General features: G+C 44.8%; 1 protein-coding gene across 11 annotated transcripts in view; it reads right to left on the reverse strand.

Annotated features, from left to right (window-relative positions):
- Positions 1-4,302: 4,302 nt before the first annotated feature.
- Positions 4,303-19,859, reverse strand: part of SRPK2 (SRSF protein kinase 2) — a 138,350-nt gene continuing 122,793 nt past the window's right edge. For 4 of the 11 annotated variants that reach the window (XM_087873354.1, XM_087873352.1, XM_060692674.2 and 1 more), the window contains 4 exons: positions 14,180-14,249; positions 12,451-12,543; positions 11,301-11,393; positions 4,303-4,592 (listed from right to left, as the gene is read on the reverse strand). In XM_087873354.1, coding sequence (XP_087729480.1) covers positions 4,408-4,592; positions 11,301-11,393; positions 12,451-12,543; positions 14,180-14,249 — 441 coding nt within the window. In that variant the 3' untranslated portion in view covers positions 4,303-4,407. The remainder of the gene's footprint in view (positions 4,593-11,300; positions 11,394-12,450; positions 12,544-14,179; positions 14,250-19,859) is intronic. The other 7 variants (XM_087873358.1, XM_060692670.2, XM_060692668.2 and 4 more) reach the window with 2 other exon arrangements.

Here is a 19,859-nt window from a genome sequence, read left to right on the forward strand (position 1 = left end):
TGGGGACACCCGATTCACTTCACAACCCCGCTACTTCACCACCACAGCGATTTGCTTAACGACTGTGGTAAGGTCGTAAAATGGGGCAGAGCTCACTTAACAAATGTCTCGCTTAGCAACAGAAATTTTGGCTTCCATTGTGGCCGTTAAGTCAAGGACCATCTGTACTGATAAAACCGGTAACAGACGAGAACCACCAAACGTATTGGAGTAGCGTAAGGTTTACTACAATTTAGGTTTCCGTGAATTAAGAGTCCATTCCATCGTTGTGAATGTGTGCTATAATTAATATTATATATATTATAATATAGCATAATATTATATGCTGAAATGAGAAGTAGCTGGTTCCTTCCTACCTACACGAAGCAGGCTTCCTTCTTACCTGCTTCCACAGTTAAGGTGGACACCATAAAGTCCTTCTCAATTTAGCAGGTTACTCAGGCGAGATTCCTTTCTTTAATGTGACTTGAGTTGGTGCCACGTCTACCCACACGGATTGCAGGGTTTCGCACAGAGAGGAAAGCAGCCCCATAAACCAAGCTGCCACTGGGGAAGACTCGGGGTCCAAAAAAATAAAATAAAATTGCTGGGTGGGATCTTTGCGGGGTCATTGTCACCACATTCCAACGGAGATCCAGCAGCGACTTTCCTTTGTGTATCCCATGGAAATGAACACGGTCTACAGCCAGGTGTAAAATCACCTCCTTTTTATATAGTACATAAATAGAATACAGTATGCAAATAATCATCGGGGACAAGCTACGCAAACCGAAGCAACTCTTCCATAATCCCGGTTCCGAATTCCCCCTCCCTCACATTCCCCCCACCCACCCACCCTCCGCAAAGAATTTCAGTGAAGGGCAGGGATAACAACCATCCAGGAACGCCGTTCCCTCCCTGAATCGAGGATTTGCATGTTGCCGTAGCCAATCGGGGGCAAAGCATGAGGAGATCACCTCCTCCCACTGATTAGCTTCCTTGCAAGGCTGTTCATACCCATGGACAGCAACTGCAAGGCGTTGAGGTCCTCGGCGCTCTCCGAACTTGCTTGGTTTTCTTGCAGACGTTTCATGACTCGACTAGGTAATGTCATCAGTGCTGAGTTTCCCAAGTTTGGGTCATGAAACGACTGCAAGAAAATCACCCAGCTCGGAGAGTACCAAGGACCCCCTCTTTCAATCCTGAGCTACAAATAAAGAATGCAAGACTGTTGTACATCTGAAGTTATAGGCATCCTTCAGAAAGGGATTGGTCTAAAGCAGGGGTGTCAACCTTGATTTCATCGAGGGCCACATCAGGGCTATGTTTGACCTGGGGGGCCAGGGAGAGGGGGCATGGCCAGCTCACACAGCCTCCCCCAAGGTCTGCAGGGAGGGCTGCAGGAAGGGCTGCAGGAGGCCGTTGCGGCCAAAAACGGAGCCCAAGCAGGCCATGTGTGGCCTCCCCAAGCTCCGTTTTCACTGGCAGAGGGATGCAGGAGGTCGTTGCGGCCAAAAACGGAGCCCGGGCAGGCCATACGCGGCCTCCCCAAGCTCCGTTTTCGCTGGCAAAGGGCTGCAAGAGGCGGTCATGGCCGAAAACAAAGCTCGGGTGGGCGATGAGTGGCCTCCCCAAGCTCCGTTTTCACTGGCAGAGGGCTGCAGGAGTCCGTTGCAGCCAAAAACGGAGCGTGGGCAGGCCATGCGTGGGCTCCCCAAGCTCCGTTTTCACTGACAGGGATGCAGGAGGCCATTGCGGCCAAAAACAGAGCCCAAGTAGGCCATGCATGGCCTCCCCAAGCTCCGGTTTCGCTGGCAAAGAGCTGCAGGAGGCGGTCATGGCCAAAAACAAAGCTCGGGTGGGCGATGCGTGGCCTCCCCAAGCTCAGTTTTCGCTGGCAGAGGGCTGCAGGAGGCCGTTGCGGCCAAAAACGGAGCTCGGGCAGGCCATACGCGGCCTCCCCAAATTCCATTTTCGCTGGCAAAGGGCTGCAGGAGGCGGTCATGGCCAAAAAGAAAGCTCGGGTGGGCCATGCATTGGCTCCCCAAGCTCCGTTTTCACTGGCAAAGGGCTGCAGGAGGCGGTCATGGCCGAAAACAAATCTCAGGTGGGCGATGCGTGGCCTCCCCAAGCTCCGTTTTCACTGGCAGAAGGCTGCAGGAGGCCGTTGCAGCCGAAAACGGAGCTCAGGAGTCCCGTGCATGGTCCTCCGTTTTTGCTGGCAGAGGCACCACAAGCCGGTCCTTCGCTGTTTCTAGGGTGGCCCCACGGCCCAGATCTAAGCACCCCGGAGGCCAGATCCGGCCCGCAGGCCTTGAGTTTGACACCCCTGGTCTAAAGCAATTTATGATGTGTGTGGGGTTTTTTTGTTTTGTTTTGCAAAGGTGGTTTTTTTTTACCGATAGTCCTTTTATGGGCTCTGCCTGGTTCCGTCCAAAATCTGTATCTATGACCGCAACAAAGGCCCTCTTGAAAACCTATTGTTACGTACAAGCATTCTAAGCTCCTGGCACCAACGTTCGCTGCAAGTGAATTTCACTCGCCTTCCGGGATTTGGATCCTGGCATATAAAATATATAGCAAGCCTGGAGTTATCTACTATGCGTCCCTCCGCTTTTGACGGTTGTTTGTTTGTTTGTTTGTTTGTTTAATAAAACATTCGAAAAACAACAAGGCAAACACTTCTGCAGCAACCTCTCTTTGATTTCGCTAACAAACACCGAACGAGTAAAAAAAACCCTTTGCATTTTTGCCCCACTATACCAAAACAATCCAGAGGGAGCAGGACAATTTCTGAAAAAAGAAAAACAATCACTTTAATTAAGACAACTTGCAAGCACCTCAAACAATTATTGTTACAATATGGGGGTGGGGGGGGAGAGGAGAGAGAGAGAGAGAGAGAGAAAATCGTCTCACAATCTAAGTATTGCAAAGGCATGTGAATAAACTTTTAAAATGGACAAAGTGGCACCGTAATTAATGTGTAAAACCAGAAATAAATTTACATTCATTCCCACCGACTGTTGTTTTTTTTTTTTTAAAAGAGGCTAAAAGACACCTCTGTATTTTTATTTTTATTTTTTACATTCTAAAATCTGTATTGCCTAGGAGATCTCTTTTTTGGAATCTACTTTTTTCTTTTTCTTTTTTTTTGTCTTTTAATACAAAAAAAAAAAACACCTAACTTTTATTGTGTGCAACTTACAAAGGAAGATTTACTTCCTCAATATGTCGATTATGGGGGTGGGGTGGGGAGGGAAAAATAAGCTAGTGCAATTTGTTTCTGAAACAGGTAAAGCTATGAATGGAAGGTGCATGGTCTTTAATTATTATTTTTTTTAATGTAAGGATTGTATCATTTCTGCTTTTTTGTTGTTGTTGTTGTTTTCCTTCCTTAAAAGGACTATCCTTTTTTTTTTTGGCATCCACAAAAAAATGCTTCCACGGTTTTCTTTCAATTCTTCAGCCTAATATAGCAACTACTCTTAGTAAAAAAAGCAGAATGCCATCACCTCACAACTGGAAAGCAAATGACACCTTATTAAAGTCACTCAAATATATGTATATATATCTATATATATATACACAGACATATATATATATTTTTCGTACACTTCGGACTTTCTTCAAAGTGCCTCTTGGAGAGAGTGAGATTTTAGAAATCCAGAGTCACTTTTTCTCGTTCCAAATCCAATCTGAGCTACAGAAAGGGACGGTTACATAACTCCCTAAAAGCAAAATCCACTGCATGCAATTGGTATGCTAAAGTCACTTTTCAATTTAATAGCTTTAACTCTGCAACTTGTGCCCTCCCCCATCCCGTTTTTATTTTTTATTTTTTTGTTTCTTTTTGTTTTGTTTTTAATGGAAATAAACATTTACAGGGTGCATTTACATAACGCTATTTTACAAGAACAAAGGTCCCTCTTTTCGCTTTTGAAGTTCAAGAATTGTACATTTCCGAATGCGGGACTTGATAAAACGTCTCACACTTGTAAATTATAGAATATTCAGCTAAAATAGTTTCCATAAATAGTTACAAACCTGCCCCGAAACACAGTTAAAGGGAAGAGAATTGAGGAGATGCGCTTCCAAAATGTCAGTTGGGATTCCACACAACACAAGAAACAATGGTTTAAAGACACAGAGTAAGTGGGGTGGGGTGGGGGGTTGGAGACGGTCAGTAGAACTACTAGTTGAAGACAAAAAAAAAGGATAATCCGCCTTCGTCCGCCTCCCCAGAACACAGTGCACGAAAAAAGAAAAAAAAAATGTCAAAACAGTACCTCCGAAGTAAAAAATAAAGGACTGGGGTTGAAGCCATCCTGTTAAAGAGCATTTTATGACAGTCACCAGGTTTTTTTTTTTTTAGCTTTGATGCGTGAGAAAGGGAGGGCTGGCCCCGAGCGGTTCGATCCAAAGCCGCTGCTACGAATTCAGCCAAGGGTGCCGAAGGCATTCGCCAGCCGAAGCTCGTTTTTCCGGAACCATCTCTAGCATGGGGATCAGGAAATCGGTAAACTCCGCCGCGTCTTCCTGAGGCCAACCGTATTTCTCCACCAGAACGTCGAAGAGGCTCCAGGGTTTCAGCTTGGTGATGTGTCGAAGTTCTCCTGCGTTTACGGGAAAGGCGGGAGGGGAAAAGGGGTTAGTTCTGCGCGCGTCGAGATTCGATCGGCGTCTCTTTTGAGTTTGGGAAACAGCCGTAGTAGCAGGCACATTGATTCGCGCTCAAAAATATCCTCGTGTTATCTGGTAGTTTAAAATTTTGGTCTCGCAACGGGTGGAAACTAATCTTGTTCTAATATATGAATCAGTATTTAACTAGAGGAGATAATGTGTGTATCAGGCAGGGGTGGTATTTTACCGGTTCAGACCGGTTCGGGAGAACCGGTAGCTCCGACAATCAGCTGGGAGCGAAACGGTTTGCTCCAACCATCAGGGGGTTTGTTTTTTTCACGCACCTTTTTTTTATGCTTTGATTGCTTTGTGTGTGGGGTTTTTTTTTTTTCCTTTTTTGTCTTTGGATTTGTTTTTGAGTTTTGTATTTTCACTTAGTTTCAAATAAAATAAAGACATTTATTTCAAAAAAATATCCTCATGTTTAGTAGATTAAGTAGTTTAAAAATTTGGGGAGGGTCCATTTTGCGAGGGGTGGAAACTAATCTTGTAATTTATTAGTCGGGAATTTAACTAGAGGGGATAATGTGTGTATCGTGATTTTTTTTTAATGCACCTTTTTTAAATGCTTCGATTGTTTTGTGGGACGGTTTTTTGTCTTTGGATTTTTTTAACTTTTGTATTTTAACTTTTTTTTTTTTTTAATAAAATAAAAACATATATTTTTTTAAAAAAAAATCATGGTGTTTTATTCAAAAGCTTGCAAGAAACTCCTAGAAACTTATTTATTTGAAGGCCTTAGCCATTCTTCACATCTCCGAGATGCTGCATGACTTGTAAGCTAAAATGTCATAATAAAAATAAAAATAAAAATAAGAAGGGTCATCATAAATAGAATCGGACCGATCCTTCTGAGTACCAAGTGGAAAAATAAAATTAGAATCTAAAATGCTGACTCTGTAATTGGGAGGGCCTTATAATATAAAATCAATGTTTTATTTTGTGCAAATCCATTCAATCCTGAAGTTTATGAAGGCGAAACTCTCAACAGTTATGCACTTAAAATAGGTTTCATCCCCACTCTGTTGGCTGGGGAATTCTGGGAGTTGAAGTCCAAAAGTCTTAAGGATGCCAAGATTAAAAGGGAGACCATGATTAAATACAGGAAGTACTCGACTTACATTCAGTGTGGTTCATTTAGTGACTAGTCAGTTACAACAGCACTGAAAAAAAGTGACTTATGATCGTTTTTCACACTTACGACTATTGCGGCATTCCCCAAAATTCAGATGCTTGGCAACCGCTTCATATTTATGACGGTTGCAATGTCCCGGGATTACGTGATCCCCTTCTGACAAGCAAAGTCGACGGGGAAGCCAGATTCGCTTAACGTCCGGGTGATGAACTTGACAAATGCTAACGACGCACTTAACAACCGTGGCAAAGAAAAGTCGTAAAGTGGGGCAAACCAATGTTTCGCTTGGCAACGTAAATTCTGGGATCCAATTGTGGTCGTAACTCGAGGATTACCAATAGGATGAAAGCTGCCCTGGAAAGGGGAAAATATATCCGGTTGCTCCCTGAATTGTCTCCTTTCAACAGAAGCCACGGAAGTCAGATCTTCGTGGACTTCTCTGCCGTGATGAAAGAATTTGGCGTTTAGTCAAAACAGTTTGAAGAGGAAATACCATATCAGTGCCATATCAGTGGGCACGCGAGCGATGCCCTAGCTCAGCTCTATCAGGCTATTTCCAGCCTCCGGGGGGGTTGGGGAAGGCAGTTTTCGCCCTCCCCAGGCTCCTAGAAAGGCTCTGGAACCTGGAGAGGGTGAAAAACGGGCCTTCCAGTCCCACTGGAAGTTGGCAAACGGGCCGTTTCCAGCCTCCGGGGGGATGGGGAAGGCCATTTTTGCCCTCCCCAGGCTCCAAGAAAGCATCTGGAGCCTGGGGAGGGCAAAAAAACAGGCCTATTGGGCCCACCGTGCCATTGCGTGCCAAAAGCAGGAGGAGCGCAGGGATGTCGCACACGCATGTGTAGGGGGGGCAGGGCGCACTGAATTATGGGTGTGGGTACGCATGGGCACGACCCCCCCCCACACACACGTTCCCCCTGCTTTTGGCACGCAACGGCAAAAAGGTTAGCCATCACTGGTATAGGCGCATGTGCCACAGGTGGCATGCAAAGCCCTCTCTGTGCGCATGCGCGCCATCGCCAACTGGTTTCTGGTCTTTGTGGGCACCGGAGCACTGGAAAATGGCCTGAAATCGGCCCCAAAAATGGCCAAAAACCCGTCGTTATTTGGGACATTTTCGGGCCCATTTTTCTGGTCTTTTGAGTTTCTGGAGCTCCGGGATGCGCATGTGCATGCACATGCATTCCGGTTTGGGCACTCGGTGCCAAAAAGGTTCGCCATCACTGGTATAGGGTTTCCTGCCTGGGCAGCGGGTTGGACTAGATCCCTTCCAGCTCTATTATTCTGTAAAGTCAAACTCACATAAGGCAAGCCACAAGGGGGCGGTGCAGAACCAGGAAATTATTTTCAATGAAATTTCTGCCTTCACCACCCAAAAAATATATATATATATATATTTGGGCCTACTGATTTTACAATGTATTAAAGAGGTAAGGACAATATTTATTATTCAGAATTCAAGTGTTAACAACACATTCCTTTTTTTTTTTTTTTTAATCCGCTTTTTCCAATAGAGGAAATCTTTTTTCAAAGAGAGAAGTGAAAGTGTGTTGATTATAGGGATTCAATTCATTCCCAAAATAAAATCAGGAAAGAAATCCTTTGGGTCAGTTTTATAAGTATTTTTTTGCAGGGTTACATCAGCGCACAAGCTCCCAAATTAACCATTTATCTAATGTGCGTTAGACTCCTGCTACAAATACACGCAAATTGCATCGAACAGATGCCTTCATGGGCCCAATAAAAACTTGCATTTGTTTGTCGTTTATATCCTGCTAAATTAAAACCACTCTTAAATAAAACCAACAATTCCCCCCAGGAGGAGTGAAAAAAATTAAAAAGCAATCTAAGTGAAGGCGAAAGACGACATGTTTAAAAAGCCGCGTGGGAGGCCCTCCGATGCAATTTACGGGAAGTCCTCGAGTTGCGACCACAAGGGAGCCCCAAATTTATGTCGCTAAGGGAAACGTTTGTTCAGTGAGCTCTGCCCCATTTTACCACCTTTTTTGCCATAGTTGCCATAGTCAATCACTGCAGCTGTTAAGTTAAAAGCCTGTCGCGATTCTCGGTCCTCCAGGTCGCAGTTGTCCCAAAGAGGCAACTGGACTTTTTGGTTTTTCTTTTGAAGACGTTTCGCTTCTCATCCAAGAAGCTTCTTCAGCTCTGACTGGATGGTGGGGAATGGAAGGATTTATATTCCTTGCAGACAGCTGGTCATTTGCATCCTTTTCGAGGGTGACCTAGGCTTCCCAAGAGCATGAAGTAGACTCCTTCTCCCAACAAAAAAAACCCCCTTTTTATTAAGTGACTGTGAATTCCTCTCATTCACATCCAGCAAAGCCTTTCAAGGGAGAATTTACAGTCACAGACCTTATCAGGCTTGGAGAGCTGCCAGGCCGATATCTTCAAAACTTGGCAAGGAGTCACGAACCAATTAAGCGAACTAATTGCCTCCTGCAAACTCCACTCCCCTTTTGCTCCTCTTTTATTCCTTATTCATCGTCCACCTGTGGCTTTACTCCTGAGTCGGCCCTTGTTCTTTAGCTGTTCCCTTCTCCTGGCAGCTCTGTGCATGCGCACACTGGGAACAGGTTCCAGCTGTTCTTCTGCCCCACTGATGTCCGACTCCGAAGGCAGCTGACAACACCCAGATGGCCCTGGCCCCCTCTCTGCCTCCGACGCAGATCCCTCATCAGAGCCTTCCGCAGACTCCAGGACTGGCCCATGTTCCTCCCCAACCTCCTCACTGTCTGAGTCTGCCATCAACTCCGCTGGCCGCTGGCGGGCCACAACAAATGGAAGGATTTATACTCCTTGCAGACAGCTGGTCATTTGCATCCTTTTAGAGGGTCGTTGAGGCCACTTGGAGGTTTATCTGTGTCCTCAGGGTCACCTGAGTGGTTCCTGTCGTCCTGTAGTTAGCAATCCGGTTGTGTTCAGTGAATCTGGCTTCCCCATTGACTTTGCTTGTCAGAAGGTGGGAAAAAGAAGACCTGGCTATTCCGGCAGGCCTGGGGGCCATTGATCTCGCTGTTGCGATCGTGTGAAATCCGGCCATGAATGGTGTGAATGGGTTTTAATGTTTTAATTTTTAAATGTTTTTATAATGTTTTTTTTTTTAATGCATTGTAAGCCGCCCTGAGTCTTCGGACAAAGGCGGCATATAAATTGAATTAATTAAATTGAATTTAATAATTAAAAGGGATCCTGTGACCTTGGGACAACGCAACCGCCATAAATGTGAGCCGGTTGTTTTAGCGTCTGGATTTTGATCCCACGATCACGGGGAGGCTGGCAAAGATCGTAACGGTGAAAAAGGGGGGTCATAAGTCACTTTTTTCAGGGCCGTTGTCACTTTGAACAGTCACTAAATGAACCGTTGTAAGTCGAGGACTTCCTGTATGCCATCGACCATTTCCCCCCCAAAAAATGTCAAACCGCAAGGTGCGGGCGAGTCCCATCTTCACCAGAAGGCTGTTTGCAGCATTGGCACCACCGTGAAAAAAAATAAAATTTTGGACGGGCTAAAACTGAGGGGGTTTCATCCCTCGGTGTTCTAATGGGTTGGGTCGAATGCTGTTTGGAGAAGGTGGCTCCACAGATTACCTGCCTGCCAGGCCCGGTTTTTGGTGGATCTCGGTGCAACAGACGTGGCGTGCCACCGATCTCCTTTCCAGGGGTCAAACCGGGTTTCCTTGAACTGGTGTTTTTAAATGGCTTCCCTCCAGAAATTGTCGGTGCGCCATCACTGGAGGTTTTCGAGAAGAGATTGGAGAGCCATTTGTCTGGAACGGTATAGGCCTGGGGTCTATAGCTCGGGGAGGCCACGCGTGGTCCGCCTAGGCCAGGGCTCTGCAACCTTAAACACTCCAAGAGCCATTTGGACCCGTTTCCCACAGAAAAGAAAACACCGGGAGCCACAAAACTCTTCCCGTGCCTGACTATTTCTTGAGGGGCCACAAAACTAGCATCTGTAGTTCTGTTTTTTTCTGAAACTTTTTCTTTTCTTGGATTTATCCACGGTTGGCCTACTGGGGGTTGAAAAGCTCAATAAATCATGTGCCGACGGGTGTTGCGCATTGGGGGTTGCGATGTATATTTTGAGTGACAAGGAGCCGCAGCAGAGGGGTGAAAGAGCCACATGCGGCTCCAGAGCCACAGGTTGCCAACTCCTGACCTAGGCTCTGTTTTTGGCTGCGATGGGCTCTTGTAACCCTCTGCAAGCGAAAACAGAGCTTGGCACGTGGCCCTCCCAAGCTCCATTTTCACTGGCAGAGGCACCATGGGCCGTTCCTTCGCTGTTAACTACGGCAGCCCCACGGGCCAAATCTAAGCACCCCGCAGGCCAGATCCGGGCCCATGGGCCTTGAGTTGAGACAACCCTGGTCTAGGCTCTCCTGCTTGAGCAGGGGGTTGGACTAGAGGACCTCCAAGGTCCCTTCCAACTTCGTTATTCTGTTAAACTAGCCCTCCCATCCAGTGATTTGGTTCAGAGGAGAAACAGGTCTCTTTATAACATGCCAAATTTCAATTCCACGGGAGCCCACTCCCAAAGCGAACTGCCGACAGAACCATTTGCTAACCCAACCCAAGGAATGACGGACGTTATTGGGTGCAACCATCACGGGTGGGTGGTAAGAGAGAGCAAGGAGAGAAAGAAGGACCTGGGGGGAAAAAAGGAAAATAATGGAAGTTTCGAAGAGAGTGATCAGATTTCCCCATCTCAAAGTTTTAATGCTTGAGAGTCCCTCGGGCAAAAATTACAGTCCAACCCAACTGATTTGGACCACTTTCTGATGAGTTGACCGAGAGCACAGGAATATTTTTAATCAGAGGTAGTCCTCGACTTAAGATCACAGCCGAGCCCCAATATTTCCCTTGCTAAGTGAGACAGCTGTTTAAGGCGAGTTTTGCCCCATTTTACGACTTTTCTTGCCACCGTTGCTAAGTGAATCACTGCCGTTGTTAAGCTAGTCACACGGTTGTTAAGTGAATCCGGCTTCCCTGTTGACTTTGCTTGTCAGATGGTCACAAAAGGGGAACACGTGATCCCCCCAGGGACACAGTGACGGTCATAAATACGATCACGTGATCCTATTTATATTTATCATTCAGACGCTCGACAACTGGTTCGTATTTATGACAGGGTCACGGGATCCCCCCTTTTTGCGACCTTCTGACAAGTCAATCGGGAAGCCGGATTCACTTAACAACCAAGTTGCTAACTTAACAACGGCAATAATTCACTTAACAACGGTGGCAAGGAAAGTCACGAAATCAGGCACTCCCGTAACAAATCTCTCACTTAACAATAGAAATTTGGGACTCAATTGTGATCGTTAAGTCGAAGGACTACCTGTAAAACAAAATTCATCCTGCATGGGTTCTTTAACATATATTTTTTTTTAATTTAAATAAATGCTTCATCGTTCATAATGTTGAGTCATTGTGTGGGGGGGAAAGAGCTACTGTTGATATTAGGGAGGGGGGGTTTCAGAAACACCGTTACCTTTTTTGGTGAAAAACTCCTTGGAATATTTTCCCAACACTGCGTATTTTCGAGGGATTTTTCCCAGCAGTTCAATGATCAATGCTATGTGATCTGCATTGGAGCATATTTCCAGCAAAACAGAGAAACATACAACAGTTTAATCAATACACGGCATGCACACAAGGAGAATGGCCCGGTACAGACAGAAACAGACGGGATCGACCGTCCGCTTAAAAACACGGAGACGCGGAGGTTGCTTGCTGCGTGAATTTAGAAAAAAAAAACGTTCAAATCAGAGGGCCAGGCCACCTTGTGGGATAGCCAAGCACCCAATCCTACGTAGCTTTTAAGTCCTAAATAGATAGATAACATAGTCAGATAGAGATAGAGCTAGAGATAGAGAGATAGATAGAGAGAGAGAGAGAGATGAATTAGATAGATGATAGATTAGATAGATAGAGATAGAGATAGAGATAGAGATAGAGATAGAGATAGAGAGAGATAGATAGATAGATAGATAGATAGATAGATAGATAGATAGATATAGAAAAATCAATCTAGATAGAGATATGGATATAGATAAATTAGATATAGATATATAGATCTATATAGAGATAGATAAAATAGAAAGATAATATTGACAGATAGAGATAGATAAATTAGATAGATAGATCAATCTATATAGAGATATAGAGATAGAGATATAGATAGATCGATATAGATAAATTAGATAGATAGATGATAGATTAGATAGACAGATATATAGATCTATTTTATCTATAGATAGATAGATAAAATAGATAATATAGATAGATATAGATATTTTTTATTTTATTTATTAAATTTATTTTATTTATTAAATTATTAGATATAGATAGATAGATCTATATAGAGATATAGATAGATAAATTAGATAGATGATAGATTAGATAGAGACAGATAAGATAGATAGATAGATAGATAAGATAGATAGATAGATAGATAGATAGATAGATAGATAGATAGATAGATAGATAGATGATAGTTAGAAAGATAGATAGATGATAGTTAGAAAGATAGAGAGATAGAGATAATTTGGACATGCGTTCTGAGGCCCTGAGCTGCCAGCAAGCAATTCACAGTCCGCTTCTGTCTGCGTCGCGGCGCCTTTAAAAAGAAGAGGGACTACCTCTGCGATTGAAGAATTCCCGAGAATATTTTCCAGAGAGAGCAAAGTGCCTTGGGATATTGCCTAGGAGCTCTATGATGTGAGCTATGTGGTCTATGGAGGAGAGAAACAAAGGACATAAGGAGCGGGAAGGGCAGGGCAGGGAAAGGAGGGGATGAAAAGAAGAGGGGGAGGAAAAATGGAATTAGTTTTTGCTGTTGTTTAAAAAAAAGAAAGAAATCCAAAGAAGTTCTCCACGCAAATAACGCTTTGGCAGAAAACCCCATGCAGAGGGTCCCGAGGCCGGGCAGAGAAAAGAGTTTGGGGAGCGTTGGCAGGGCTTAAAAAAGGAAAGCAAAAAAAATAAGATAAGCGAGGCTCCTGTTAACACCGCTGCCAAGGACGTTCCGAGCAAACAAGCGTGGATAACGGGCAGGTTGACAGATGGAAAAAGGACTTTGCAGGGAGGGTCCTCGACTTACGACCGTTCGAAGCTACGACGGCACTGAAAAAAAGGGGGCATTTCACACACAGGAGCGTTGCAGCATTCCCTGATCAAAATTCGGGCGCTCGGCAACCGACTCGTATTTATGACGGTTGCAGTGTCCCGGGGTCACGTGATCCCCTTTTGCGACCTTCTGACAAGCCAAGTCAATGGGGAAGCCAGATTCCCTTAATGACCGCATGATTCCCTGAATGACCACGTGATTCATTGAACAATCACCCGGTGCACTTTACAACTGTGGCAGGAAAGGTCATAAAAGGGGGGGGGGATAACTCACTTAATGACTGTGGAATGCAGTGGGAATTTTGGGCTCGGTTGTGGTCGTAAATCGAGGACTTACCTGTAAATCATTTAGTAATGACCGTATTTACCCAAAAGGGAGATAAGCCTGAATTTAAGACTAATACCTTAATAATACTAATATATATACACACACACACACTCCTGCCAGAAGCCATGCTCCAAATAAATACAGGGCAGGATAAAAAAAAAGATAAAAGAATGTGCATTAAGTGACATATTAATGTATATTTACACAAACTTTTTGCCTAACATTCGTTTTTGCTAAAGAATTTCCTAAATATTATGCTTTTTTTTCCAGTTTGAAACGGCTCGTTTTACAGCTGCAAACCATTTTCACAAAAATAATTGCGACGTCGTTCCAACTTTACTAAATGATGTTTAGTAAGAGTTTGCTTGCTCGTTAGAAAGGTGGTATACGCATTTAAATAATACCTAATTCAAGTTTTTCCACCCTTAATCTTCTATATTTTTTTTTCCTCAGCGAATTCAAGATGGCGAATGCTATCGCTGCCGCCGCCCAAATTCTCAGATAATCCTTAGGGATATAAAAAAAATCTGCCTATGGGGTAAATACGGTCATAAGGTCCCCGAAATCTGGGAATTCGGCATTCAGTGTCAAGTCTAGTGTCTCGCGATGGCGCCACGCGGTGTCAAGTTGTGTATTCAAAGCTGCACAATCTCAATCTTTCCGCACACGGATGCAGGTCTTACGGGACAGGAGGACGGGAACCCCCTCTCAAGATTTAGGGAGGGAAAATATCTCTGCAGAAGGGAGCGACTTAAAGTTAGTGATGGGATTTTGAAGAGGAGGAGAAAATGCAGGGGTTGGTTTTTTTTTTTTTTTTGAAATGAAATTGTTTTTCAGGAACTGTCTCTTCGTATTCCCTAGGAATATTCACAAAGGTTCAAAGCACGCCAAGGTATTTTTAAAAAAATACATACCCTCGTCCCTGGAATAGTCTTCACCGGAATGTGGCTCGAAGAGATAGTCTCCAGTTGCCAACTCAAAGGCCTAGGATTTAAAAAAAAAAGAAGGATATTTTAGCAGTGGACGAGTTTTCTCTCTCATGCAAGGAATACAAATAGTCCTCGTCCTCAGGATGCCCTAATTAAATCATGAGTCTCGAGCCAAGCTTCAAAAGAAATCCAGTTATTTATTAGGAGCTTCATGTCGGCATGTTCCCAGGTGAAGTCAGCTCTGACCCTATGTAATTTATGCTCCAATTATGACCCTGTTCCCCCCTTTCCCCCACCCCCCATAGTGTATCATCAATCACATTTGCCAACGGAGCAATTTTGTGGGTTGTAGAGGTCACTCCCCTTCAGCTGTTGTAGGTATCCCTGGGATACAGCCTTGAGGGAGATAAGCTGAAATGTTCATCTGTTTTTGGCTGCTGTGCAGTTTCGCCAGTTTCTCATCCACCCCTGGCCTATGACAACTTGAGAGCAGGCCAAGGATGCTTTGCGAGTTGACATTTAGTTCATTTAGTTCATTTAGTGACCATTCAAAATCACAACACAGCTCTGGAAAATGTGACTTATGACCGTTTTTTACACTTATAAACCATTCCAGCATCCCCGTGGTCATGTGATCAAAAGTCAGATGTTTGGCCACTGACTCATATTTATGATGGGGGCAGTGTCCTGGGGTCATGTGATCCCTTTTGAGACCTTCTGACAAGCCAAGTCAATGGGGAAGCTAGATTCACTTAACAACGGTGGGACTAATTTAACAACTGCAGAACGGGACAAAACTCACTTAACAAACGTTTCACTTAGCAACGGGAATTTTGGGCTCAACTCTGGTCGTACGTCGAGGACTATCTGTCAGTGAAAAACCCTTGTTTGCATAGCTTTAAGAAGCAAATGAAAATTATTTCTATAAAGGGATTTAAGAGAAGCTTCACAGAAAACCTAAACATCCAACAGAAGTTGCTTATGTCCAGTGGGAATTTCAACAGCCATTATGCCATAACACAAGTCTGTTTGTGGGTCAGTCATGTCGGTGTCTCAACTTACGACCGTCATGACTTACAACAGAAATTCCAGGTTCCACTTCTGTTGTAAATCAAAGACTGCATGTACACTTAAAATAAAACCAGAAGACAAAACTAATGAAGAGATCATCCATCGTTTTTGATTTTGTATTATTACCGTATATTCCCAGGCTTCTGATCAAAAGTATAAGATAAATTAGCTATCCCACTGTTTCTTTTCATCCATGACAATTTTAAGACATGTGGAGTTCAACTCAGCTGCCAGGGGAATTCTGGGAGTTGAAATCCACACAACTTAAGAGTTGTAAAGTTTGAGAAACACTGAGCTATCAGATACTGATTCTTCGCTGGCTAAAATACTGCAATGGTCTCCTGGGCACTTCCGATTCTTCCACGTATAATAATATCACCATAAATGCACAGATGGAGACACGTGTTCAATGTCAGGATTCGAAGTAACACCCCCAACGAAAGAAAACTCCGAGGTTTGAAGTTCCTCAAGGTTCCATTTTATTAGAAATGTCATATTGGCTCATCTGGGAAAACCCGAATCTGAAAGCTTCCAGGTTTTCCCCACCCAAAGGAAAGTCCAAGTCCCTGCCCAGCACCCACATGTCCATTACGTCCTCCAATCAAAGCACCGTCCCAACTGGAGATGCCTCCCAGTTCCAGCCCTCCAGGTGCAGGGCAAGATGTCCTTGACTCTCTGAGAAAGGAATGTTATTATGACTACATATCACCCTCGTTCCACACAATTCTCCTTCACAGTTTCCCACAGTAGTAAATGTGGCAGGCCTGAAGGCCCAATTCAAAAGATGGCTTCCAGGCCTGACATTCTCTTCTTCACAAGAATGTTAATAACAAAATAGATGAATTCCCCACAGGTAGTCCTCAACTTACGACCCAAATTGAACCCAAAGCGAGACCGTTATGTGAGCTTTGTCCTATTTTACGACCTTTCTTGCAACAAAATTCTTAACCAAATCACTACAATTGAGTGACAGGTTTGTGAAGTGAGTTTTGCCCCATTTTACGACCTTCCTTGCCACAGTTGTTAACTGAATCATTGCAGTTGTAAAAGGTTGTTAAGCAAATCCAGTTTCCCCATTGACTTTGCTTGTCAGAAGGTCGCAAAAGGGGATCACGTGCCCCCCCCGGTGACACTGCGACCCTCATAAATGTGAGTCAGTGCCAACGCGTCTGAATTTTGATCACGTGACTGCAGGGATGCGTCAATGGTCATCCTGTGAAAAACGGTCGTAAGTCACCTTTTTCAAGGCCGCTGTAACTTTGAATGGTCATGACACAAACTGTCGTAAGTCGAGGACTACCTGTATTAAAAAAAATATCACGGTATTTTCAGTTCCCAGACTTGAAGTGTAAATGAGAATGTTCCAAGATGGTGCTTCAAAGGAATAAAACGGTTCCTTTTTTTCCACGTCCGTTGTAACTTCAGACGATCGCTAAATAACGGCGGTCACTAAATGAACTCTTGTAAGTCGAGAACGACCTGGATGTGGGTGCTATCCTTCCTGGGATAGGTGATCATGGAAAAAAATGATGCTTCCCATTGATAAAAACCAGAATGGAACTTCACATTTTCGGATTTCTCCGAGGCTGTTTTGTCTTAATTGTAGGGTGGGTTACTTCTCCTCTGCTACCATGCAATTATCTGAAGGATAATATGTGTGCGCCGGAACAGGGCTGTAAATAAAGATGCATTAAGGAAAACTGGCTTTTGGCCCTCCCAATGGCTCTTGAAGCCCAATGAATCCACCAATCTGTTGTGGCTCGCTGGGGGCAGCAGTCGGACAGTGAGGAGGTTGCGGAGGAAGGTGGGCCAGTCCTGGGGGCTGGGGAAAGCTCGGACGAGAGCTCTGTGTTGGTGGCAGAGAGGGAGCTAGACAGCAGTGAGGCAGAGGAACAGCTGGAGCCCGTTCCCAGTGTGCGCATACGCAGAGCTGCCAGAAGACAAGAACAACTAAGAAAGCAGGGTCGACTAGGGAGTAAAGCTTGGAGGTGATTGGCCCCTCCCATAGAAAACAAAAGAGGAGCGAACGGAGAGGGGGCTTTTGCAGGAAACAATTTGTTCATTCAGTCATTTGAAGAGTAGAAAGTTCTGTTCATGACTCTAAGAGACTCTGTGCCAAGTTCTGCCTTGCCCTGCGTTTGGAAATTAGTTAACTGGCAGCTTTCCAAGCGAGATAAGGTTTGTGTTGATAAATATTCCTCTGAGAGACTGTTTGGACAAGCCTTGTTGACTGTGAATGAAAGGAATTCATAGTCGTGTAAATAAAAACTTTTTTGCCGGGACCAGGACTCCTCTTCATGCTTTTTAAGGAAGCCTAGGTCAGAACACAATGCAACAATAAACATTTGATGCTAGTGATAGCTCTGGCTCTAACCTCTAATAAGCAATATTCCTGCATTTGAGGGGCTGCCCCAAAGACGAGGGGGCCAAAGCGCCTGAAGGCAGGACAAGAACTAATGGATGGAAACGCTAATCAAGGAGAGAAGCAATCTGGAATTAAGGAGAACATTCATAACAGTGAGGACAATTAACCAGTGGAACGACTGGCCACCAGAAGTTGTAGGTGCTCCATCCCTGGAGGTTTTCAAGAAAAGACCGGACCAAAATTTGTCCAAGATGGTGTAAGGAGTCCTGCCTTGGGCAGGGGGTTGGACTGGAAGACCTCCGAGGTCCCTTCCAGCCCAAGAGTTCTATGATTCTCTCATTATGCTGGATTAAAATACAGGTAGTCCTAGAGACGTAAGCCCAAAATGTCTGTTGCCAAGCAAAACATGGGCTAAGTGAGTTTTGACCCATTTTACGACCGTTCTCGCTATGGTTGTTAAGTGAATCGCTCCGGATGTTAAGTTAGTTACACGGTTGTTAAGGGAATCTGGCTTCCCCGTTGACTTTGCTTGTCCGAAGGTCGCAAAAGGGGATCACGTGACCAGGGGGTGAAATGTTACCGGTTCGCTCCAGTTCGGGGAAACCGGTAGTGATAAAAACTACCGGTTCGGGTGAATCGGTAGTTACAAAAAGCTGCAATAGTCGTAAATGTGAAATACGGTCATCAGTCCCTTTTTTTCAGTTCCGCTGTAACTTGAAACGGTCACTAAACGGACTGTTGTAAGCCGAGGACTTCCTGTCTTCCTTCTGTGTACACATAGAAAAAGGTTTCACGGGGCAGTAGAGAACTTCCTTGTGAAGAGTTTACCGGATCGGGTGAGAAACTCGTCTAGCTGAGATTAGACAAGGATCAAATCAAACCCTCCATTGCTGGGAATCTCGGGAAGTAGGAATCTGGACACAGATGGAGGAGCCATGAATCCAGGTTTGTCACGAGGCAGAGATAACCTTGTCAGGCAAATCTGAGCAGTGGAACAAACCAGAATGATCTTGGATCGCCAAGAATAAGGCCGATGCTCTGAATCAGGGGTGTCTCCAACCTTGGCAACTTTAAGCCTGGCGGACTTCAACTCCCAGAATTCCCCCGGGGAATTCTGGGAGTTGAAGTCCGCCAGGCTTGAAGTTGCCAAGGTTGGAGACCCCTGCTCTGAATGGTTTCTCTGAGAATCTTGGCACGCGCCGTGACTTTAAGCGAGAATAAAACCGGACATTCTAGAAGATGCCATCTCCTAGGGACAGCAAATCAACAGGACAACCAATCACACCAAGGACAGTTCCAGGATGCAAAGGAGAAAAAAAATAGCAGTATTCCAGCATTTGAGTAAATTTGAGTATTCTAGTATTAAACTGTCGGCCACAAAGGCAAGGCGTAAACTTATTTTCCAAAGCACCTGAAAGCAGGAGAAGCAGCAATGGATGGAAACTAATCAAGGAGAGAAGCAACGTGGAGCTAAGGAGAACTATCTGTGAGAACAATTAACCAGTGGAACAGCTTGCCACCAGAAGTTGTGGATGCTCCAAAAAACTGGAGGAACCGATGGAAAGGGGTTGCCTCAACGTCAGATGAAGTCTGTACTCATTGGGGGCAGATGAGATCCTGCTCGCCGGGCAACATATGGTCTTCTCCAGCTATGGGCCACCAGAAGGAAGGAAGCCAGCAGAGATTCCACAGCTCTTCAGGGTAAGTTTGGGAAGTGGGGATTTGTTCTGTGGCCAATTTAGTGACGCGCCTGATGTCTTGAGAGGGATCCTTGAAATGTCCTCCTGAGACAAATGTCTATGGTTCTGTTGAGTAGGAGGAATGTGTGAAGTGGAAGCTTCGGAGGAGACTTCCTGTTGGCAACCAGCAGGGGATGACAATGTTCTTTCACCGAGTGGTGGTAACACCATAAGGTAAAGGTAAAAGTTCCCCTTGCACATATGTGCTAGTCGTTCCTGACTCTAGGGGGCGGTGCTCATCTCCGTTTCAAAGCCAAAGAGCCAGCTCTGTCCGAAGACGTCTCCGTGGACATGTGGCCGGCATGACTCAATGCCTACGGCGCACGGAACACTGTTCCCTTCCCACCAAAGGGGGTCCCTATTTTTCTACTTGCATTTTTTACGTGCTTTCGAACTGCTAGGTTGGCAGAAGCTGGGACAAGTCACGGGAGCTCACCCCGTTACGCGGCACTAGGGATTCGAACCGCTGAACTGCCGACCTTTCGATCGA

Source organism: Pantherophis guttatus, chromosome 7 (genome assembly GCF_059756535.1).
Source record: "Pantherophis guttatus breed Tessera chromosome 7, ASM5975653v1, whole genome shotgun sequence".
Lineage (NCBI taxonomy): Eukaryota > Metazoa > Chordata > Lepidosauria > Squamata > Colubridae > Pantherophis > Pantherophis guttatus.